Source organism: Coregonus lavaretus (genome assembly GCF_964263955.1).
Source record: "Coregonus lavaretus genome assembly, chromosome: 33".
In the NCBI taxonomy this organism is placed as follows: domain Eukaryota; kingdom Metazoa; phylum Chordata; class Actinopteri; order Salmoniformes; family Salmonidae; genus Coregonus; species Coregonus lavaretus.
The window spans coordinates 30,361,118-30,386,530 of NC_140020.1; the positions used below are offsets into that span (position 1 = coordinate 30,361,118).

General features: G+C 42.6%; 1 protein-coding gene across 1 annotated transcript in view; it reads left to right on the forward strand.

Annotated features, from left to right (window-relative positions):
- The window catches only part of LOC311108674 (MAM domain-containing glycosylphosphatidylinositol anchor protein 2), a gene marked incomplete at both ends in the record, with an annotated part of 397,367 nt that overhangs the window by 316,007 nt on the left and 55,947 nt on the right, over nucleotides 1–25,413 (forward strand). Inside the window, 3 exons of the mRNA XM_084151384.1 lie at nucleotides 6,236–6,505; nucleotides 18,854–19,002; nucleotides 23,285–23,462. Coding sequence (XP_084007510.1) covers nucleotides 6,236–6,505; nucleotides 18,854–19,002; nucleotides 23,285–23,462 — 597 coding nt within the window. The remainder of the gene's footprint in view (nucleotides 1–6,235; nucleotides 6,506–18,853; nucleotides 19,003–23,284; nucleotides 23,463–25,413) is intronic.

Below are 25,413 nucleotides of genomic sequence, written 5' to 3' on the forward strand. Positions count from 1 at the left end.
ACATCCTTGGAGAGCTCTTTGGTCTTGGCCATGGTGGATCGTTTGGAATCTGATTGATTGCTTCTGTGAACAGGTGTCTTTTATACAGGTAACAAACTGAGATTAGGAGCATTCCCTTTAATAGTGTGCTCCTAATCTCAGCTCGTTACCTGTATAAAAGACACCTGGGAGCCAGAAATCTTTCTGATTGGGAGGGGGTCAAATACTTATTTCCCTCATTAAAATGCAAATCAATTTATAACATTTTTGTCATGCGTTTTTCTGGATTTTTTTGTTGTTATTCTGTCTCTCACTGTTCAAATAAACCTACCATTAAAATTATAGACGGATAATTTCTTTGTCAGTGGGCAAATGTACAAAATCAGCAGGGGATCAAATACTTTTTTCCCTCACTGTATATTTAAAACAAAATACTTTTAGACTTTTACTCAAGTAGTATTTTACTGGGTGACTTTCACTTTTACTCGAGTAATTTTCTATTAAAGTACCTTTACTTTTACTCAAGTATGACAATTGGGTACTTTTTCCACCACTGCTAAAAGTTGAATAACAATATGCTAATGCAGGCCCTGCTGTTGGAAGTTCATTGTTCCATTCATCTCTGGTCTTAGTGGAAGCAGCTAAGAGGGGTGCATTCAAGCGACGCAGCATTGCTAATCTGCATTATTCAACAGCATAGAGACTCATTACGAATAGTTCAATCGCACTCATCGTTAAATATGCCATCAGTTTGACTAGCTAATGACTGTTAGGTCCTGTATCAGAATGCAATATCAAAACACATTGGATTTCCAAAGGTTGCACACATAAGAACGCTTGAGTTCTCTTTAGATAAAAGGCCTATATTTTTGTGTGTTGCCTGCGTGTTTCCCTGCAGGCTGTGGAAAGTCAATGCAGTGAGGAAACACGTGACAGGTCTGTATGGTACTGTATGGCTCGTTGGTTTCGAACGGTGGGGAATAGACATTATAAATCTGTGTTGTACCCATGTAGTGGTGGTGATGATGGGGAGAACCAATAGCACACCAGTTCTACTGAGCCATGAGGGATAGGCAACACCCACAGCCTGGGGGGTGGGGAGAGAGGGAGGGAGGGTGGGAGAGAGAGTGAGGGAAGAGAAAGGGACGGACAGAGAGGGGGAGATGGGGGAGAGCAGAGAGCGAGGGAGGGCAAGATTGAGAGAGACAAGAATATGCTGTTGACTGTGCCACATGGGGAGAACTGGTGAACCTTGAACCCTAACACACAAAGGGAATGGTGTCTGCCTAACAACATACCACATGGATAAACACACATACACACACACAAGTGGTATCCAGCAGTGAGCGTGTGTGTGTGCCCGCTGGGTTAGTGTCTACTTTGTGTCACTCCCTGATGGAAGCATCAGAAGTCTGAGTCGAGGGAAATTAAATCTGAATGCCACACACAAATACATCCATGTGTCCACTGGATTTATATATACACTCCTCTACGTATTTATTTGCACATTTCTAAACGCAAAAACAGATATACATTAAAATACCTTCAAATAAAGGTGACATTCTGTACTGTGAAACTTTTAATCTCAAATCCAAAATGCTGGGAAAAAAAAAAAAAAAGTGCATCCCTGTCCAAATAAATATGTAGGTGAGTGTATGTATATGATGTATATCCTTACTCTGATGGAAGCATGTTGCGGAGTCTATAGGGAAATTACATCCAAACGCTGATGTTTTCCCCTCGTGAAACTTGTGACGTTCACTATATAGGATGCCACCTTTCCAACAAGTCAATTGTCAAATTTCTGCCCTGCTAGAGCTGCCCCGGTCAACTGTAAGTGCTGCTATTGTGAAGTGGAAACATCTAGGAGCAATAACGGCTCAGCCGTGAAGTAGTAGGCCACACAAGCTCACAGAACGGGACCGCTGAGTGCTGAAGCGCGTACCACGTAAATATCGTCTGTCCCCGGTTGTAACACTCACTACTGAGTTCCAAACTGCCTCTGGAAGCAACGTCAGCACAATAACTGTTTGTTGGGAGCTTCATGAAATGGGTTTCCATGGCCGAGCAGCCGCACTCAAGCTGAAGATCACCATTCGCAATGCCAAGCACCGGCTGGAGTGGTGTAAAGCTCACCGCCATTGGACTCACGCATCACCATCTGGCAGTCCCACGGACGAATCTGGGATTGGCAAATGCTACCTGCCCAAATGCATAGTGCCAACTGTAAAGTTTGATGGAGGAGGAATGATGGTCTGGGGCTGTTTTTCATGGTTCTGGCTAGGCCCCTTAGTTCCAGTGAAGGGAAATCTTAATGCTGCAGCATACAATGACATTGTAGACAATTCTGTGCTTCCAACTTCGTGGCAACAGTTTGGGGAAGGCCCTTTCCTTTTTCAGCATGACAATGCCCTTGTGCACAAGGCGAAGTCCATACAGAAATGTTTTGTCGAGATCGGTGTGGGAGAACTTGACTGGGCTGCACAGAGCTCTGACCTCAACCCCATCGAACACCTTTGGGATGAATTGGAATGCCGACTGCGAGCCAGGCCTAATCGCCCAATATCAGTGCCCGACCTCACTAATGCTCTTGTGGCTGAATTGAAGCAATTCCCCGCAGGAATGTTCCAACATCTAGTGGAAAGCCTTCCCAGAAGAGTGGAGGCTGTTATAGCAGCAACGGGGGGGCCATCTCCATATTAATGCCCATGATTTTGGAATGAGATGTTCGACGAGCAGGTGTCCACATACCTTTGGTCATTAGTGTACATGTAGGCTAGTGTCTGCCAGCAACATACCACATGGACGGACACACACACACACACGGCACACACACACACACACACACTCAACCATGTGGTCTCAGACAGCAGCTATACTGGGTCTTTGTCAGTCCTGGAGTGGAGTTCTCACCTCAAAGGCAGACCAGGTAAATTAAGGTAGTGTTTTTTTGCAGGCTGTGTCCCCTTCCTTTCTCTGATGTTGGTGAGTCAAAGGCCGAGGAGAGGCCCTCTGTACTCCTTACTGCTGTGTTCCTACACACACATTACTGTCACACACACTATCCACTGACTGATGATTACTACTGAGCTCAATGGTTCGTCCTCATACCACTCCCCAAAACAGGGACATTACAGCAACCCAGCGCTCTCACTACCTCACCATCCACCTTACTGTTACACAAAGCACACAGCTTGCCAAGCAGCTGTTCCACTGGAGACATACTGGAGGCATAAGGGCATAGAGCCCATGTGTAGTTAAAATATGTTCCCTTACCTAAGGAGAAACCGTTTCTTTTTTCATTCAATTTGCCATGACTTCCATATTCATTTGGTCTAGTGCCACTCAGCGAGGCTGAGGAGCATAGGGCCTGATTCGCAGCCATTGTACACAAGCCTACAATTTTAATATTATAAGTGGAGATTCAGTTCAGACATCCTTTAAGACTGTGCTAGTTGTTCCGCTTGGTAAAAGCAAAGGCCTGCCTCATTTAAGGGAGGAGTGGTTTGCTGTTTTCTGTTTTCATTGAGCCAAGATAAAAGGAGTTATCTGTCTCATCCGTACACACACACACACACACACACACACACACACACACACACACACACACACACCTAAACCTAAGCCTAACCTTAACCCCAAAACCTAACCCTAAACCTAACCCTAGCTCCTAACCCTAACCCTTAACTTAACCCTAACTCCTAACCCTAAACCTAATTCTAACCCTAACACTAATTCTAACCTTAACCCTAAGCCCCCTAGAAATAGCATTTGACCTTGTGGGGACTGACTACATTTCCCAAGTTGGTCATATATTTGTTTGTTTACTATTCTTGTGGGGACTTCTGGTCTCCACAAGGATAGTTAACACACACACACACACACACAGTAACACCAGACTACATATGCTGCTCTATTCTTTTACCTTAAACAAACACAATAAAATGTTTTCCCTCTTTTTAGTTCATATAATCCTTTGTGAGGTTATTATTTTTACATTTGCACTTAGCAGGCAGCTAGTCCTTATTCTGGTTTTTGTTTAATGTATCATATAAGTAAATCATTAAAACCTTGGTTCTGAGAGGCTAATGACCAGGGCCTGGGGCCACATTAACAAAATGTCCTTTTGGATGACCATCTTCATCCCTTATGTTGCTGTTTCAGCTCTCCCTTCCTCTACCTCTGGCCCGGAGCAACTGCTACACACCAACACCACACCCACACCACACCCACACCACAGCAACACCACAGCAACACCACACCCACACCACACCCACACCACACCAACACCACACCAACACCACACCAACACCACAGCAACACCACAGCAGCACCAGCACAGCTGCTCTACTCTACACTGTGGCATATGCTAATTCTGGGCAATTAATCCTCTTGCGTGTAATTTCTGTCCTCTCTCTCTGTGTTGTTTTAAAACCTCACTGTGACTTCTGTCAAACATCTGTATAGAGATCGTGAAGATTGTCAAGTGAGAGCATCTTTAGGAGAGAATATATTTAGTCATAACCACACACACGCATGCTTACAACACTTCCTACACAAATGAACATACTTAAGTGCACACGTGTGCGCACACACACACACAGACAGACACATACATACATACATACATACATACACACACACACCTCTCTCACCTCACACAAACACACACACACACACTCTGTCTCTCTTTCTCTCTCTCTCTCTCTCTCTCACACACACACACACACACACACACACACACACACACACACACACACACACACACACACACCTCCCTCCCACACACTTCTCCTGATTGTAATACCTACCAGGGCCATGGGCAGAGTCAGGCTCTTACCTTGAATGGTCTGAGTGAATTATTAACATGAAGAGGTCTGGTCTGGTGGAAGAGGAGACGCAGCCTGTCTCATTCTCAAATAGCTTATTCATGAATTCATATTATTTTCCCCATTTTGGAGATTCTTCAGATGCAGTTTGTCATCCTGGATCTCAGTTACCAGAATCCGTTCACGTGTGATTGATTCTGTTTTAAACATTGGTTTATTTTTTGTTTCCGATTAGTTGATTACTGTGTATTAACTTAATCATTTGTTGTTATTCTTGGTTTCTCATCCATCAGTGATGGATATCGACACTCCTATATGCTAATTATCATCAGCTCGTTTCCTAAGTGTTTTTTGATACTCTTCAATTGTGTCAACGACAAATTCTCATTAGTTAACATAAACTGTGCTTTTAGCTGAAGTAACACACAGTCCACTCTGTTACCTCAGTTTCCTCTTCCCCTTTCTCTCTCTCTCTCTCTCTCTCTCTCTCTCTCTCTCTCTCTTTCTCTCTCTCTCTCTCTCTCTCTATATATATATATATTTTTTTTTTTTCTTTCTCTCTCTCTTGTTGTGCCTCTTTCTCTTTCTCTGTCGATCTCTCTCTATATATATCTCTCTCACGCGCTATCCCTCACAGACCTTCAATCTTTGGGTCTCGAAATGTACTTTGAGTATGAGAGTACAGAGCTCCCTTGTGAAAAATAGCTTTCCTGTAAGCAATCTTGAGGGGTTTGTGTCCTTACCATCGCCTCCCACAGTGAGCTGAGTAAATGACACTTATACACTTCCCCCTCTCTCGCTGTCTGGCTCTCCTAGGTCCCTGTTCTAACTCTGAGTGTTTTTCTCCCTTCCTTCCCCAGTGTCTCCTCTTCCTATCCATCTCTCTGTGTCTCTCCCAAACCTTAACCCTCCCAAACCCTTCTAAGCCCGAGTCTTGAAAAGGTAGAATGAGAGATGTTACTGCACCTTCCAGCTCTACACTGTAAAGAAAATCCTGTTGTTTTTACTAACTTACTGGCAGTCAGTTACCTGTAAGCTACTGTAGAAAAAGGTACAGTATGTTACCGTAAATTCCAAAGAAATGTTGGTTTAACAGTACATTACTATAAACTTTGCAGGAATGTACTGTTAAACCAAAGTTTTTTTAAATTTAAAGTAACATACTGTTTCTTTTTTTTTACAATAACTTACAGGTAACTAGCTGCCCGTAAATTCCTATAAAAACATATATATTTTTTTTACAGTGCAGTCTTTCTACTTACTCTCAGTCAAAGACCCTCCCACTGTGTAATGAAAAATTCAATAAGACTACTTCTCTCAATCTCACATCTTTAACGCTCTTTATTTTTATTTCACTGAGCCTCTGTTATTCTCCCTGGGACACCCTAACCCTATACTAGTCTAACTGCTTCCTCTCTCCGCCCCAGACCCTCCGTCGGTGGAGCCTGTGTTGTTAGAGATGCGTCAGGGCCTGGGCCGGCCAGTGGCGATGAACTGCCGGGTCCTGCGTGCCCACCCCTCCCGGGTGCTGCGCTACGAGTGGCGGCTGGGGAACCGCCTGCTCCACGCTGGACACTTCGACCAGAGCGACGAGACAGAGTACACCGTCAAAAGCCTCAACCGCGAGGGCTGGGGGGAGTACACCTGTGATGTCATCAACGAGGCCGGCGCTGGGCGCTGCACCTTCCTGGTCACAGGTAAGGAACACTTGATGTTTTTAAATGCGTTTGAATAAAGTTTAATTTGATACTTCCTGTTCTCAGTCGCTGACATCACTCAATGTGGTTTGTAGCGTGGCATTCTGACTTTACTTGTCCAATGTAAGTATGCTAGTTATACTGAACAGAATTTAGATTGGCTCTTTCACTACATCTAAAAGCACCTCACATTTTATGAGGTATAACTTACATCTTTCCTTCACATTGTGTTAATTAAACCAACCCACCTGGATTGACACGTAGCCGAGCAGCCATGTTGTGCCCCATCTGCTATGCGTCCTCTCTGTAACAGAGTTCTGAAGCAGGAGGAGGTTTCCCTATTCTCCGTCATGGCAATTCAACTTCCCAGGGATGTATCCTTAATGGTTGAATGATGTGAATGATGTCTGTAGCAAATTGAAACCTGCCTGTCAGACGGGTAGGTAGATGCAGTACGTGTACCATAAGGTAATTGATTGAAAAGGAGTGGGCGAGACAGGCAACAGCCTAATACAGATTGTCAATTTGAACGTGAGAGACGTCTTCTATAAGATCCATGTCAGTCTTAACACCTACTTTTACACATCCCCTATTGTGTCCCAAATGGCACCCTATTCGCTATATAGTGCACTACTTCTATGGGTCCTGGTCAAATGTAGTGTACTATGTAATGAATAGGGTGCCATTTGGGATGTGGCTCTCTAGATTACTAATGACAGCTCGCACTATACAGGAGGGGCCCGATCCTTCATACAGGAAACAGATTTGTTAGGTAATTCATTGTTATTCCCATCCGGCTATGTATATTTAGATTGCCATGCTGCAATGTTTGTGGTGGAGCGCCTGAAAATAGCAGGAGGAACAGTCAGTGGCCGTGTCATCGCTCACATAGAGCGCTTGTGTTTTATGACAGGGCCAGATTAGTTTGGAGCGGCAGAGAGAGAGAGAGAGAGAAAGACAGGTTGAGAAAAAGATAGAGAGTGAAATAGACAGTGCCAGGGGACAGTGGCAGAGGATCAAAGTGACAAATACGACTCCGTCCTGAACCGCTCCGTTCCTAATGGGAGGTCTGGGAAACAGAAACCTTTGCCATGATCCTGCGGCTCGCTCGCTCTCTCCCTCCCTCTCTCTCTCCCTCCCTCTCTCTCTCTCTCCCTCCCTCTCTCTCTCTCTCTCTCTCTCTCTCTCTCTCTCTGTCTTTGTCTCTCTCTCTCTCTCTCTCTCTCTCTCTCTCTCTCTCTCTCTCTCTCTCTCTCTCTCTGTCTTTGTCTCTCTCCCTCCCTCCCTCCGTCTGGTAGAGATGGACAGTGTCTGGTCTGTGTGTCATATATCAGTCCAGCCCCTGAGGAGAAGGTAGAGTGAAGGAGGAGAGGAGATCATCCCCTCCGGCCGTTTGCTTTTCTCAGCGGGTCTCGTGTGCCATCACTCACATCCCTCCTTCCCTCGCTCTCTACTTCCATCCCTCCCGTCCTACTTTCCTCCCTCCATCATCTCTACAGCAATCCCTCCATTCCAGTTCACACAGATTCCTACCATTCATCCCTCCCTCCAGCCCTCCATCCATCCATCCATCCTCTATCCAATTCTCCCTCCATCCATCTCTCCCTTGATCCATCTACCCCTTCCCATGTCACTCTCTCCATCTCTCCCTCCTCCAGCCATCCCTCCAGCCCCCCTTCCATCTCTCTATCCCTCTCTCCCTTCATTCCTCCATCCCTTTCTCCCTCCATCCCTACAGCCCTCTCTCCCTCCATCCCAGTGCTCCAGATTCCTACCATCTGGATGTGTCTGCTGCCAAAGGTACGGCAGCTCAGTTAGTTAGCAGCCCCCGGGACCAGGAGGGAGCACAGCTGAAAATCCACATTGGGCTCCACGATTATGCTTGAAATCCAATGTACCCTATCCCTCCCTTTACTCCCTCCCTTAACCACCCCCTCCTCCCATCCTAAAACACAAGCTTCCAATGCACCCTGCCTCACCTAATCCCCCCCACCACCATCACCATCTGAAAAGATGAGGCTAGTCCGATCCCTCTCCGTGTCTGCAACGGTGGCCAGACATAATGGCATAATGTCCTTATTAACAGCATATTGTTCAAACTGTGCACCGGCTGGGGTTTAGCGATCAGATAGTGAGTTAAGTACTTGACCTGTTTATGATGAGACAGACACAAAAGCTTGAATGCCAAGACACTGGATCAGTGTAGGAGATCTCAAGTAGGCCAGTGGTGGAGAAAGTAATCACATGAGAACTTAATCCAAAGATTGACTAATTCGCCTCAAATGAAGTTTGTTTTGGTTCTCTGTGTTTGTTGCCCTAAGAGCAGTCCAAATTCCCTGGCATAGATTCACCCTTCAAGGACCAATCCACTCATGTGAATCCTGCAATGTTGGCATCTTGTTTACCAAAACTAAGCCCGTATATAAATATTTAAGATGGCTGAGGAAAGTTTGTGTAGCAGTTTGTTGAGGAAGGAAACATTTGCATATCATATTGGGAAACAACAAAGCTTCAACTCATGTCAATCATTCAGTGTGTAGGTAAGCTCTGAAATGGCAGAAGACTCTGAGGCAATGCTATGCATGCCAAACTACAGCGAGAGAGAGAGAGAGAGAGAGAGAGAGAGAGAGAGAGAGAGAGAGAGAGAGAGAGAGAGAGAGAAGATCAGGTCTGTGTACAGTAAAAATGTATCAATCAAGGCCATTGGCCGAAGGCCAGGGTAGGTTGATTAAACCCAGGGTCTCAGTCATCACGCCAGGGGGCACATACAGGCGTGCCCACACACACACACACAAACACACACACACACACACACACACTCCAAAGCCTGGCAGCAGGCCATGCTCAGGGGCAAACACACACACTTTATCACACTGATTGTCAGGGGCCAGGCCAGGAGGCTTGTGTGTATTTGCGTGCCAGGCTGGGGGGGGGGGGGGGGCATCTGGTGGCTGTGGCTTTACTGAGATGAGATGGCCCTTCAATCCTGCCAGAGCAGAGTGGCAGCCAGCGTCTTCAGAGGGTTTAATCTGCACCCCTGAGCCCTGGCAAGACCCTTGCACGATAGGATAGAATGAGAACCTCAGCCCTCCATCTCAGGTTGGCATACACCACTCAGATCCTCTGGATAGGACTATTTCTCTGCTGCTCTTCAATTGTGGTCCTTCGGAACCACATGGTGTGCAGGTTTTCATTTTAGCCCAACACTATCATACCAGCATTTTCAAAGGGTTTAATATCCACCGCTGAGCCTTGGCAGGATAGGATAGTGTTCTTCAATCATGGTTTTAGGGTCCTTCGGTCCTGGTGAGAGTGTGCAGGTTTTTGTTACAGCCCAACACTAACACATCTGTTTCAGTAATTCAAGGTTTAATGATTAGTTGATTAGTTGAATCATGTGTGTTAGTACTTTAAAGAAAGTATCACTGCCTCCTTCTCACAAATGATCCAAAAAATATAAAAATTAAATAAAGTTGGTTCAACACAGTGGCGGGTCATTTTGACCCTAGGACAACGGGAGGGTTAAATTGTTCTTTGCAGTTCAAAAAAGGGTTCTTTCCTCTTTTAATGATAATTAAAATGTAGGGGCGGCGGCTCATTTGAATATTTGGGGTCGTGGTTTGCTCACAGCACTTTTTGCGCAACCGTCAGTGAGACTGTCATTCCAGTTTATCCAATCTGTTGTGTTATGCTATTACATCCAGGCTCTGTCGTAGCCGGCCGCGACCGGGAGACTCATGGGCGGTGCACAATTGGCCCAGCGTCGTCTAGGGTATTGGAGGGAGTGGCCGACTGGGATGTAGCTCAGTTGATACAGCATGGCGTTTGCAACGCCAGGGTTGTGGGTTCGATTCCCATGGGCGGCCAGTATGAAAAATTTTAATAAATATGTATTCACTAACTGTAAGTCGCTCTGGATAAGAGTGTCTGCTAAATGACTAAAATGTAAATGTAAAATGTAATGTTATATATGACTATGGCCAGTGATGGTGTCTTGTGAAAGACTCAGCTATGGCCCTATGTCAATTGAGGAAGGTTGGCTAAGTCAGTAGTTTTCAATTCTCTCCTCATGGACCCACAACTGTTCCAGAGCTAGGAAACCTGATTCAACTTGTTAATAAACACAATAAGAAATTCTATGGAATTTTAATAATATAATATGGCTATTAAACCAGAATAAAAAATCCTGTATGGTTCATAAACACTACATAAATGTTTCACAAATCATCTATAACCGTATGTCATGCTCTATAAAGGGTTCAGAAATGGCATAACTGTGTGACATAACCACCAATGTCAAATGTGACATAACCCATTATGTCAAATATGACATAAACCTGTGCTTTATAAAGAGTGGCATAAGCACTGCTTAATAAAGGCTTTATAAATCATGTTAAATTGAGGCTTTACAAAGCTTTTATAACCTTGCCATGCATCTTGGTAGAGCATTGCAATGCCAGGATAGTGGGTTCGATTGTTGGAACCACCCATACATAAAAATGTATGCACGCATGACTGTAAGTCGCTTTGGATAAAAGCGTCTGCAAAATTGTGTGTATTATATTACTCTAAAACAGTGGCGATTTTCGCATGTAAATCTTGGTGGGGCAAACTCAAACAATTTGTTTTATGCATGCCAGCAAAGCCACTACACAACACAATACTAAACAATACAGAGCTTTCCTTTCAGCACCATGGAGTGAATCCTTACCACCGCTACACCTGGCTATCAGCTGAGCCTCGCCTGGCAGCGAAACAGTTAATTCAGCCTCATTTACAGCATTTTTAAAAACCATAGCTGATATGGCTGACTTGCTTAAATAAATATGGTTTCTACTGACTCCTTATGGATTTGTGTAACTCGATAAGAACTGCATTCTCCTTCAATAATACCGAATGGCGACATGAGTTTTGAGTTTTGAACCATAAACAAACATTATTATATTTATGTTCAGTAAATTCATCATGTTTGTTCTTATATCATTAACACTTAGCTCTAAGTATAAGCAAGTGCAAGCAAACGAGCTGCGACGAGGCAGGCCTTCGTTCAGCACCTTCAAAAGTGACACCAACAGAAATTCAGATAGATCAGATCAATTCAGCAAGATCTTGAGGCCTTAAATGTACTCTTCTTTAAGTCACCACAGAGAGAGGGTAGAGAGACAGAGAGACGCAGTTAGCCTTTGAATTATTTTATTAGGCCTATGTGGTCTAAATAGGAAGGAAAATACAATGACGAGAATCCACTTTTATAGACACTTTTACCGACGCTCAGACAGCGCATTGCACAAACAAAACAACCCTTGCAATATCAACTGGAATTACATGGGTCTATTACTGATCTTTCACTGACAAACATGGTTACAGACCCAACAACATGACATAGTATCCCCTCCACATGGAGAAAAGCACATGAGCTAATTATAATACACAAAGTAAGCAAAACAATGAAATGTATAATTCCAACATTGCCTAAAATGATGAATAAGATACTAATGAGATAGACCAATATAAGCAATATAACAATTGAGATGTACAAACTAGGGCATAAGGGAACGATGAGTGGCTAAAAGGCAAGCCATAATTTCGATTAAGACATTAATGAGGAGCTAAGACAGACATAGTCAATATTACTATTTCTTCAGCACTTTTGAAATGGACAGCGACAGAATTCAGAACATGGGCCATTCTTACAGTGTTCTCCCTGTACACAAAGTTAGAACCGTAGGAATAAATAACGGGGGCATATAAGCAGACAATGAAAGCTTTTACAATACCAAGTTAGAACAGTAGGCTAAGTTCTGAGGGGGAGGGACCAAGGGTGAGACATGGGCTACTAACAGCGTACTACACAACATACACTTAGCATTACTTTCTTAGCTACAGTATACATATCTCCCTGGCATATTACATAATTTATGTAGAAGCATACACAACATATTTCTGGACTCACCGTTGTTGTGCTGTGCTCACTTGAACAGGAAGCTGGCATGGCAGTCCTTCTTGTGGGCAAAAGTTGTCATCAAACTTTGTCATCAAAGTCTGGCATGCTCTGGATTTATGCTGCTTTCAAGACAACTGGGAACTTGAAAAAAAAATGATGTTGAATCATGATGTCAGAGCTCTAGAAAGAGGCCTGAGATCCCAAATTGGAATTCCGAGTTTTCCCAGTTGGAGCTCGTTTTTTCAGTGTTCCCACTTGTCTTGAATGCACTTAAGTCGGAAGTCGGAGATTTCCCAGTTCCCAGTTACCAGTTGTTTTGAACAGAAGCTATACTGGATTGACAGCATGACCAATGTATTCAAACATTTCTGGCCCATGGTGTTGCGTGTGAATGTTTATCCTTTTAAGCTTGAACCCTTTCAGACAGATGTTTTAAATCCTTAAACCCAGACTTGGACCACACACCCTCTCCACCGAATAGCAGGCAGGGGAAGCAAAATAGGGATAGCTTTGCGATGCTCGCAGTTAGCCACTGATTCCTTCCAAACCACTCATTGTTGAGTTTGCGATTTACGACTTGTTGTGTAATGTTTATGTCCAATGTCCGATGAGCACCGATACGTTTTATCTATAAGGATTGAAAAGGATTTGCCAGTAGATTGTCCATGTGATTCTGCTTATCTAGATAGCTAGCTTGCTAGCTAAGATTTTGAAAGTATGATGTCAACATGATCATTCCAATGAAAGCTACGGTAGATATAACGTGATTTGACGTCATTTTATCTGTGGCCAATGACCTTGAGCCTTCTTGGACGGGCACTTCTAATGTAAATCTATGGCAGCACCCAAGGGGGCTTGAACTGCCTAGCTCTCCCTGTAGATTATGCAGTGACGTAGTGTCCCCATGAGTGACAGAACACTGAGCCAATCCCGGTGCAACTAGAGAAGACTACCAACGCCTACGCTCTGTGCTTTCGCTGGCTGCCCCTCCACCACAGAAAGCACTGAACTAGGCTGAAACACCTGCATTTTGGAGCTGCATTACTCAAGAAAGAGACCATGTTTGTATGCGGCTTTATTAACTTTTTTTTTTTTTTTATATATATATTGTTTGCAAACTGATATGTAACACGAATTAATGCCAAAATAACCTGCAAAACAGGCCAACTTCTTTTTGTATTATTATACTTTGATAAACAGGTGGGGCTCAATGCCCTGAATGACAGGTCACCACTGCTCTAAAACATTTATAGTCAGTATTGGACCTGACCTCAACTTTCCTCAAAATGCTGTGCTGCAGGATGACACACACTCTAAAGTGCAGTCATGGTAGGGCCTTTTAAAATCTTTTTTTTTTTACCGTTTTTACCTAGTTCTGTTTTCTCCGTTTTTTTGTTATTCCAGGTTTCATATTTCGCCCAATGTTTTGGGGTTTTCCCCCAGTTTTTCACACTTTTTTAATAGAAAAACAACAACATTTGATTTTCTGTGTTCACAACAATGCTTAAACTACATCAGGGGATGACTTTTGAGTTCTGTGAAAAATCTAGGAAACTTACATTTTTGAGTGTAGTTGCCCTTTAATTCAGTGTGCATGCCTTGCACTCTTGTTTGATTAGCTGTGTTTGATGTTTCTGTAGCGCAGTAAGTGCACATGTGATGAGTTCGCAAATCAAATGCACACTTGTGGTGCCACTAGACTGCAAAAAAATGAGTAAGTGAACCTGTATTTATTAAAATAAAAATGTATTTGTAGTAGTTAAGTGTTGAGTTAGATTATATAGTTATTTCAAATAATTTCTGTGACTTCACAGCAATTGCTAACTAGCTAGCTAGCTAGCTACCAGGCTCAGCTAAATAAAAATCACCCTGATACAGCCACGTCTCATAGGCACGTCATGAAATTTGTAAATGAAAGAGAATATAATAATATGAATTGAATGGAGTTGGCCTTATCCAGATGGTGTGACAAAGGCATTTCCTAACAGACATAATTATGTCTAAAGCTGCCCATTTCTACAATTTATCTTCTTAAAATTATTTTAAACCTAACCCTAACTAATGAAGGCCAAGTTTGATGGTTGGTCCACCAGACCTTCGGCGAGATTAGATGTAATGTGACTAACATGACTTCACTTAAAAGCGTGTGCCATCCTTCAGCACAACATGTCACCCTTTATAAAGCACATGTTCATATCATATTCGACATAGTGGGTTATGTCACATTTGACATGGGTGATTATGTCACACAGTTATGCCACATTTATGAACCCTTTATAATGCATGACATATGGTTATAGATGCTTTGTAACACATTGATGTAGTGCTTATGAAGGCATTGTGAAGGCTTTATGAAGCCTTTATAAGCTGAACGCCATTTAAAGCGGGACCGCCTTGGACAACCTCGAATACACTACAAGTTTGGATATCCTGCTGTGCAGGAACATTCTCAGCAACAAACGAGTGATCAAATTAAGATCCTACATCTGTAGAACCTTCAAAAAGGTGTTCTACATAGAACCAAAAAGTGTTCCGCTATTGTTACAAGCCAAAGAACCCCTATCTGGTACTATACTAGAACCATTATTTTTTTGTGTGTAGCTGTCTGACAGTGATGGATAGCCAATGATGAGTGACATGATGTGCTGCAGAAACCAACAGGGAGCATATGAATAGTGTTATCTATCGATCAGTTATATAGGAATCTGTCAGCCCTGAAGGACAGGAGCATACTGTACAGGTTATATATAGTCATGTGACGTGTAATCCTTTATGATAGCCTGATAGGCTTATGTATAAGCAGCATAGTGTCATTATTATATGTCAAAAAATTGTGAAATTTAAGCTAAATATGTCTTTACTCCAAACCAAGCCAACCGTTATTATAGCAATTGTGAAAGTGTAACCATAGCTCAGTTGATATTAATAATACATCCATCTCTATAGCACACATTTCCCTTGGTAATCAGAAGCCAGACTGGAACATTGTAATGTTTGCTGTCTAGACATATTTGTTAGACAAAAGCACTGTGATGTTTGGGGAGCACAGTTTGAGCATCATGAGGGGAAACAGATTTGTATGCGTTTCTTTGAGCAACTGTTTTCTTTGAACCCCTCTCCAAACTGAGTATAGGGTACAGTTAAGCCACTGGAAAACAAATCTGTCATTGGGTATTTGTTACCACCAGTGCAAACACTGGGAGGATTTCCCTCCAAAGCAGCCTTTTGTATCTCATGCATTTTACGTGGTCATTAGCATATGTCCAGCTGCTATATGACCCTTGTGACTGGAGCAGTTGCGTGTTTATGTGAAGCCTCAGCTACAATACATCCTACATCTCTGTCTATGAGAGGGGGGGTAAAGACAATTATGTTTATAATACATTTAAATCAAATGGGTAGTGGTGGTGACAGGTAGGTATATGCGATTTGTAGCTTGTTGTAGTAGTCCATTGTTGACTACAGTGTTCCTTCATGTAGTAGCTTGATAATGCACTCCAAATTATGGACTTTGGGAAAATGCTTGCATTCATTACATACCAGTCATGCATGTAATGTAAATCGTCTTTTGAAAGCTAAATAGACCTCTAGTAATTAAAATACTTTGGTTTTGCGTCATTTGTGTTGCTTGACTTCGCTTGCTTTGTGGTTGGTCGCTCCGTGCTCCAGTCTGTTTCAATTGTAGAGAGAGAGAGAGAGATGTAGAGGTAGCGAGAGAAAGAGAGAGAGAGAAATATAGAGAGCGAAAGCAACATGGGGAGATGGAGAAGGGCTATTGTTTTCTTCCCAACAACCTGTACAGAAACAGGTTTTTCGACCCTCAGAGCAACGCTGACTTTTTATATTACATTAATATACAGGATGTCCTTTCAGGAGTGGTTTTCTGTGACAAGTGTATGACCTTTGAAAGTCCCATGTCTACAAAACATGGAATAAATAACAGAGGAATTCAATTGGCGAGACAAGAGAGAGAGAGAGAGTGACAAAGAGAGTGACAAAGAGAGTGACTTGTCCCTGGGAGTTTCTGTAACATTTCCCAGCATGGGCTCAGCTCACAACTGCCAGGTATAATCGTGTTGTATTCAGTTCTTTATATTTTCTCTACGATTGTGTTTACTGGAAAGATGACTACTGTAGAATTGCAAGCTAATTTTGGGAATACATTCTCAAAATGGCATATACTTCCCTGAACAGAAGAGATGGTTAGGAATCCATGAATTGTTTTTGTGTCTCATGAATTGTGAAAACATGGATTGACTGGATTATTTTTAAAATGTCACAAAAAAACGAATTCTAAACTGTGATACAAAGAGCATGATAAATAGCACATTTAAATCCATTAGTTTACACTTCCTGTTTCCAAACAGGTTTTTATGGAAAAGATACCAAAACACATTCCCCAAAATATTGTTCCGCTCTAGCCCCATTGGATTTCATTCTCTTGTTCTACGGAAATTATTTTATCTTGTTGATGAATGAACTAGTCTTTTTGTATGGATTAGAATATTGTATTTTAAACAGCTTTATCCATGTATAGGCTTGTGATCTCTACTTGGCTGTCCAAACAAATGCAAAGCTTCATTAACCTGATTTATTGTCTATTGCGCCCAAAGCAGTATATATCCTTTTTATCAGTATTTTGTTGATGGGTTTTAGAAGTCCTATCTTCACAATCTAAATTGATTGATTGTAAAAGTGGAAGGCTTAACCTCTGAATTTATTGATTGGATGCTAAAGCAGATTTGTTGAGTTATGTTATAGGGCTCCCTTGCAAAAGAGACCTTGGTCTCAATGGGGCTTCCTGCTAAAATAAAGGTAAAAAAAAAGTTGAATATACTCAACAAGTTCTCATTGACTTTGTTAAAAAAAAATGGTACTGTATGCAGTCATTGTGTTCAAGCTTCAGATCAGGTTTCTATGATCATCCTAAACATTTCAATTTCCTCTCATCCACTGTCCTTTTCACAGGCATTAATATTGTAATAGGAGTTTTGCAATTAAACATGCAAAGAATTGAATTATTCATATCCAGACTTTTAAAAGGATTATGCACTTTTAAACCATGTATATTGCAGATAAAGTTATCTTGACTGTTACGTGACTGGTGAACAGCATTTCCATACACTTCCTTGGTCGAATAAATCTAATTTAAAACTAATTCAAACAATAGCTTCGCTCATTTGAACCAAATGGAAAGGGTTGAATGCAGAAGAAGACAACAAATCAAGTCAAATTATATTGATCGAGTGCACATGCTGTATTGTGCAGATGTTATCGTGGGTGTAGTGAAATGCTTATGTTCCTAACACTAGTCTTAGAGCCAGAAATTTGCCCAGTGAACTTTTTACCCTGTTGTTCTGTTTAAATAAGTGACCCAGTCCCTTAGTCATTTCCACTATGTTGGCCCTTCTGGAAGGCAGACACCTGATGGAGCTGCGGTCTTCCCAGCCTGTGGGGATAAACTCCACTGATTGGTTCACACTCTTCAGACTGAGTACTGATAGATTGACCCTCCCCAGCCTGCGGGGCTAAACTCTTAACTCTGGGGATCATTAAATGTGTCTGGGAGTCTGCATAGAGAGTCTTAATAAGTCATTGATGACATAAACCACCATGACAGCTCTAATAGACTTTGCTGCTGGAGAGTTCAGCTAGTTGCTCTGTCTCAACTTCATATTGTCAGATCACTGCATCGCTTTATTTGAGTAAGCGTTAGCCTCTGTCTCGACTATCGCTATTAGAAATCCTCCCCTTCTTTGGTGCGCTTCAGTAGACTGAATTTCAACAGGTACGACTGTATGAACCGCTTCCTGTGTGGTCTCAGGGAGAAGAATGTTAGACTGTCTTCAGAGAATCTCCACTTGAATGCTGTTTTTTAGTATTAGTGTGTTTACTTTGACCTGTGAGAAATCAATTTTTTTGTTGGCTCTCCGTCTCTTCTGTAAATATTGAATATGTCAAGCAGCCCACTTTAGAACACCTTACTGAACACACAGTACTTTTCTGTCCTGACAATAACACAGCTGACCATGTGGCTGGCGATCAAATCAAACAGCTTTATTGACAAGATACCTGAGAAAGATTACAGACTTCTGTACAAAAGATCTCACACCCTTGACTCATCAAACTGTGGTAAATACAGGCAAAGTGCAGCGTTACTGGAGGCAACTCTTCTGGTTGATGCCTTGCAGCCATTTTGTGGAAAAATACTCAACATGACATGTTTGCATTTTGGTAACCTGTACTTCAATTCACATGTGACCCTCTTATTTATCTTGATCCAGTATCTCTGATACATATGGCTTGGTTCCCTTACTACCTTGATGCCACATGTAAAGCTGAACAAAAATGGAAGTTGCAAAAACAAAGATGAATTAGTCCTAAATGTTGGTTTTTGTTTACAGGGAAGGCATATCCCCCAGAGTTCTACTACGACACGTACAGTCCTCTGTGGCAGAACCGGCCTACAGTCTACGGCTTCAAACTGCAATGGACCCAGATGAACCCCAACGCTGTGGACCGCATTGTGGCCTACCGCCTCGGCATACGACAGGTAGGTGTGTGCATGCGTGGTCCTCTGTAGCTCAATTGGTAGAGCATGGCGCTTGTAACGCCAGGGTAGAGGGTTCGATCGCCAGGACCACCCATACGTAAAAATGTATGCGCACATGACTGTAAGTCGCTTTGACTAAAAGCGTCTGCTAAATGGCATATTATTATTATTATGTGGGTGTGCACTCTAACCCTAAACCTGGATGTAAAAAGGCCTTACATATGACAGAAAAGTGACATGATAGAGGGAATATCAGAATAACCAGTCAGGGACTTAGAGGCTCTGTAGATATTCCCAACCCATATTCTATGCATTGCTTGCTTGTTATTGTTCACGTGGACTGCTCCATCGGCCCAGTGGAGAGAGAACAACATGTGGAGAAAGGAGTGGCAGCCATTGGTCCTTTTTACCTGCAGATGAAGGAAAGGCTTCAGATGACAGGCAGTCAGCATTGATTTATGGTTTGCCTAGGCTACTTTAAGAATGTAAATCTCTCTCTCCTTCCCTCTACCGCTGATCCATTTACATTTTAGTCATTTAGCAGACACTCTTATCCAGAGCGACTTACAGTTAGTGAGTGCATACATTATTATTTTTTATATATATTTTTCATACTGGCCCCCCGTGGGAATCGAACCCACAACCCTGGCGTTGCAAACGCCATGCTCTACCAACTGAGCTACATCCCTGCAGGCCATTCCCTCCCCTACCCTGGACGACGCTGGGCCAATTGTGCGCCACCCCATGGGTCTCCCGGTCACGGCCAGCTACGATAGAGCCTGGATTCGAACCAGGATCTCTAGTGGCACAGCTAGCACTGCGATGCAGTGCCTTAGACCACTGCGCCACTTGGGAGTAGTGATCCCTCCTCTCTCTTTTTCTCTCTTTTCTCACTGTCTGACACTTCCTACATTATAGTGAAAGACAATAGTCCCCCATCTAGCTTTTTCAACAGCAACTGTTTCGTCACCCAATTGTATTACATTAACATGTTGGTAGCGTCATTAAGCTGAGGCTTGATGCCACTTTATGTGGTCTCTTTCGTTGTACCCATAACCCCCTACTGTGACAATGTGGCACCCTCCCATTGGTCACAGCAGGCATTGACTTTCAGAACATACAGAAATATAATGTAGAAATGTACGCTACTGTAGGTCTCTGCATGGGCCTGTCTGTCTGTTGACGGTCTGAGAATGTTGATCATGGCAGCCTTGATCGCAATAACCACAACGATTACAGGGAAATATTTATAGATTGATTTCAGGGCTGTATGCTATTGTATTTGTTAGCCTTTATTGGTTAAGTGTAAGCTCTTATTCAGAACCACTGCATTACAGGCGACAGTTAAGCCTTCTGAACTGACGTCCTCACATTTCTGCCCAAACTGAGTGAGTCTAATACAGAGTCTAATAGTTGTAGTTCTAATCAGTTTTTCCGATAAATAGTATAATTCCATAATTGTTTCCTACTACACCCCGTCCTGAATTTACGCTTGAAAAACCCATTAAAACCGGGCTTGTTTGTGTACCGCAAGGATTTATCTGTCAACGATCTCAGTCGGCCTGTTTGATAATACATTTGGTTGCATTCACGTGATTCGTTCATTCGCCGTGGTACGCCGGCTTCCTGCTTCCAGGCAGGCTGGTTTTTGAGACCTTGCCAGGAAGACACATTTACTCTCCCTTCGCTGGAATTCAACTGGTCCTTTTCACAGTTTCACAGATTAATTCTGCGCGGGTGCTAAATTGGGCCCACAATAATTCAGCAATCACATTAACATTACAATCTCTTCTGCTGTTGTTTGGAGAGAAAAAGAAAAGGCAAGGAAATAGTCCTGCCTGTTTGCTCACTCTTGCTTTTGTTTTTTTATCTCCTACCTGGCAAGCAGAAAATCATTGTTTGCGGGAATTCATTTTCTTTCCACTTTTTTTCCTCCCATGGCTACCTCAAGGTAGTGGAGTGCATCTCAACTAGGCTGTGTATCCCGGGCCTCCCTACCTGCTGTTGTCTTAGATACAGGAGGTGTTATGCTTTAGGGGAGTTAAGAGGGAGCCTATCGGTAACATTTACCTTTAAGGTGAGCCTCTTCATGTTTAATCTGCCAAGAAATGATTGAACCCTTTTTCTTTTCCACTTCCACAATGAGCGTTCTGTTTTCATCGCTCTTTGCGATTGAGAAAGCAATGGGACATGAATGAGTAAGGAGGAGAGAGGGAACGAGAGAGAGAGGGAGAGTGAGAGGGAGGGAGGGAGGAGGAGGAAGCAATGACAGCCTTATCCTTCTTACTCTTCTCTTTCTGTCTCTCTCTCGCCTCCTCCTCCTCAGTCAATTGATCTGTCAGTCAGTGTTGGATCAGTGAGCGGGGCGAAGAGCAGCACAGATCAATAGCAGCAGACTAATTACATGCAGCCAATCTGTCTCCCCCCCCCCCCTCTCTCTCTCTCTCTCTCCTAATGTTGAAAGCCATTTTGATTAGTCCTATGTTTCACTATGCTCCCTTCCATTTGATCAACTTCTCTGGTTCTTAAAGGTACCATAAAAATCCCTCAAACTGTTGCTGCAGTCAAGTGAATTTAAATGTGATAGGGCACTCTGCCTCTGTCTGACTCCCTGTGAAGAAACACTACGAGTGAAAGGTAATGAGATACACGCAGAAAATGATAATTGCATCAAGTCAAACAAACATTAATGGGAGAATAAAACAGAAGCACCAAACCTAAAGAAGTCGAACAGAGATGCACTGTTGCAAATCACATTAAAATAGTAAAAGGCTTCTGTAGATAGCAATTATAGATTTAATTAACTATTTAAAAGACTATTCTGTTCCCTGATGACGGAAAGATGGAGTCATCAGCTTCCATTTGTTCAGTCAGAGTTTGAGGCGAAGTGGTTCTGGAGCCAGGATTGGCATTTAAGGCCTCCATCTGCCCCTAACAGCATTGTACACACTTAATCATTCACACACACACATGCATGGATACTCGCATGCACTCATATGCACACATACACAGCGACGCACATTCATGCACACACACACACACACACACACACTTCATCAGACTCATCTCCGAACCCTTCCAATTCATGCCAATTAGCAGAGGTGCCTTTTGGACTCTGTGGTACAGTGGAAATTAAAAGGGTTGGGGCAAACTGTTACAGCCTGTCTACAATTATAAATAACAGACAAAACCAGAGCTATTTACCTGTGAACCTAACTCTTACTTGGTAATTACAGAGCAGACACACACTGGTTAATTACTTAATTGGCTCTGGCCTACCAAACACACCCACAAATGCACACACATGAACACACACACACACACAGCGCATCCTTACAAACTCATCCATCGCTTCTCTCTCTCTCTCTCTCTCTCTCTCTCTCTCTCTCTCTCTCTCTCTCTCTCTCTCTCTCTCTCTCTCTCGTCTCACTCTCCCTTTCTCTCTATCCTGGCAACATTCATTCACAATGGCATATGGTGACTATTTGTGATGCAAAAGCTGTTACCATTCTCTTTTCCAGGTCTCTGCTATCCTAACTGATCCTCTATAGGAGAAAATACACCCCTCTTTTTCCTTGTTCTCTCTCATGTTCAAGCCCTTTGATGGTTCCCAATGAATGTGGAATGCATCACTTTGCTTCTTTGAATTCCGCACTGGTTCAAAGCCACTTTGCCATTGTATCACCAGGCAAGAATAGCAGTGACCGTGTGATGATGACTTAAATTAGATCATCACCTGAAAGCAGGTTCACGGGAGAGCAACATATAAAGATGTGATGGAAAATTCTGTTTACGGTTAGTCTCTTTTAAGATAGCGGCCCGGTCTGTGTGATGCGATGGATAGAGAAACATGTGGACTGTGGTTAGAGGGAAACTTCAAAGATGACCATGTTTGATGAGAGGCTGTTGATAAGGATGAGAAGGGAAAGGCATGAAGTCTTGAGAATGCATCACTACTGGTCATGCCCCCTTCCTTGTAGAGCTTTATAGACTACATTCAGGACACTCATTCCAATTCAATCTGATTCAACCTGTACTCACTGTTCTTCTCTGTTTATGAAGGCAACACTGGTTTGAATCACCGGAATGTGGGAGACTCATAGTGTTCTTTGAACTGTGTGTGTGTGTGTGTGTGTGTGTGTGTGTGTGTGTGTGTGTGTGTATGTGTGTGTGTGTGTGTGTGTGCGTGTGCGTGTGCGTGTATGCATGCCCCTGGATTCATGCATGTGTGTGTGTTCGTTCCACTAATTCTAACTCTGTTGTAATGTGTCCTCCCATCCAGACGGGGCTCCAGCGGTGGTGGGAGCAGGAGATCCCCGTGGATGGAACCATCACCAAGGGAGAGCTGATCACACACAACCTGACAGAGCTCATCAAGCCTGCAGCCTACGAGGTGCGCCTCACCCCCATCACACGCTTCGGAGAGGGGGACTCCACCATCAGGATCATCACCTACAGTGGTGAGTAAACCACTGGATCGGTCTCTGTATGTTTCGGGTTGCAAATTCCGGTAATTTTCCCCTAATTCCCAGGATTTACAGATATCCTGGTTGGAGAATTCTGGATATTCTGCTAATTCCTTCTGATTCCAGGAATATTCCTAGACATTTTGGGAAAGATACTAGAATTTGGTCGATTTGATTGGGAATGTAACAACACCAAGCAGGCGTATATTGTATGATGATTAAGCTAAAAATATGAAAATGAGGACAAGAAATATTCAATGTGAAGTGTGAATGAAGTCAGTGGTCTCCTACTGTGGTCCTGAACTACTGCTACAGCTACAGGGTAACATCCTTCATTAGGTATGTGTGTCATCCTGTGATGATCCTGTGATGATGTAGTCATGACAACTAGACCTCTGAACACAGCGTAACAGTAAGAGGTTGTTAACAACAGGAAGACGAGGCAGGTTGCTAACAGACAGAGAGGTCAGTTGTCAGGGCAGATAGTCACTGATTAAGATATTGACTAGATCATCCAGTGCCCTGATAGATAATAAAGTGCATACTTATTGATCTGACAAAATCCATTAGATTGTTGACAGCAAGTGAAGCTATCGTAGCTGGCTAGGCTATCTATACTAGCTAACCCCAAATTAAAATAAAATGTTGACAGTGAGCTACAGGAGCTAGCTTGGCTAGCATGCCAACCCAGAGAGCCAAAAACACATACAGTGCCTTTAGAAAGTATTCACTCCCCTTGACTTTTTCCACAGTTTGTTGTGTTAAAATGGGATTCAAATGGATTTAGATGTCATTTTTGGTCAATGATCTTCACAAAATACTCTGTAATGTCAAAGTGGTAAAACAATTCTAACATTTTTTTTAAATAAAATGAAGTATAAAAAACTAATATATCTATAAGTATTCATCCCCCTGAGTCAATACATATTAGAAACACATTTGGCAGATAGTCTTTTTGGGTAAGTCTTTGCACACCTCGATTGTACAATATTTGCCCATTATTCTTTTTTAAATTCTTCAATCTGTCAAGTTGGTTGTTGATCATTGCTAGAAAGCCATTTTCAAGTCTTGTCATAGATTTTGAAGACAATTTAAGTCAAAACTGTAACTAGTCCACTCAGGAACATTCAATGTCATCTTGGTAAGCAATTCCAGTCTAGATTTGGCCTTGTGTTATAGGTTATTTTCCTGCTGAAAGGTGAATTTTTCTCCCAGTGTCTATTGGAAAGCAGACAACCAGGTTTTCCTCTAGGATTTTGCCTATGCTTAGTTGTATTCTGTTTCTATTTATCCAACAAACAAAAAAACTCCATAGTCCTTGCCGATGACAAGCATACCCATAACATGATGCAGCCACTGCCATGCTTGAAAATTTGAAGAGTGGTACTCAGTGATGTGTTGTGTTGGATTTGCCACAAACATAACGATTTGTATTCAGGACAAAAAGTTAATTTCTTAAGTGCCTTGTTGCAAACAGGATGCATGTTTTGGAATATTTTTATTCTGTACATGCTTTCTTCTTTTCACTCTGTCATTTAGGGTCGTATTGTGGAGTAACTACAATATTGTTGATCCTTCCTCAGTTTTCTCATATCACAACTATTAAACTCTGTAAATGTTTTAAAATCACCATTGGCCTCATGGTGAAATCCCTGAGCAGTTTCTTTCCTTTCCGGCAACTGAGTTAGGAAGGATGCCTGTATCTTTGTAGTGACTGGGTGTATTGATACACCATCCAAAGCCTAATTAATAACTTCACCATGCTCAAAGGGAGATTCAGTGTCTGCCTTTTTCATTTTTACACATCTACGCTATATATACAGAAATATGTGGACACCCTTTCAAATGAGTGAATTCTGTTGCTGACAGGTGTATAACATCGAGCACACAACCATGCAATCTCCATAAACAAACATTGGCAGTAGAATGGCCTTACTGCAGTGAC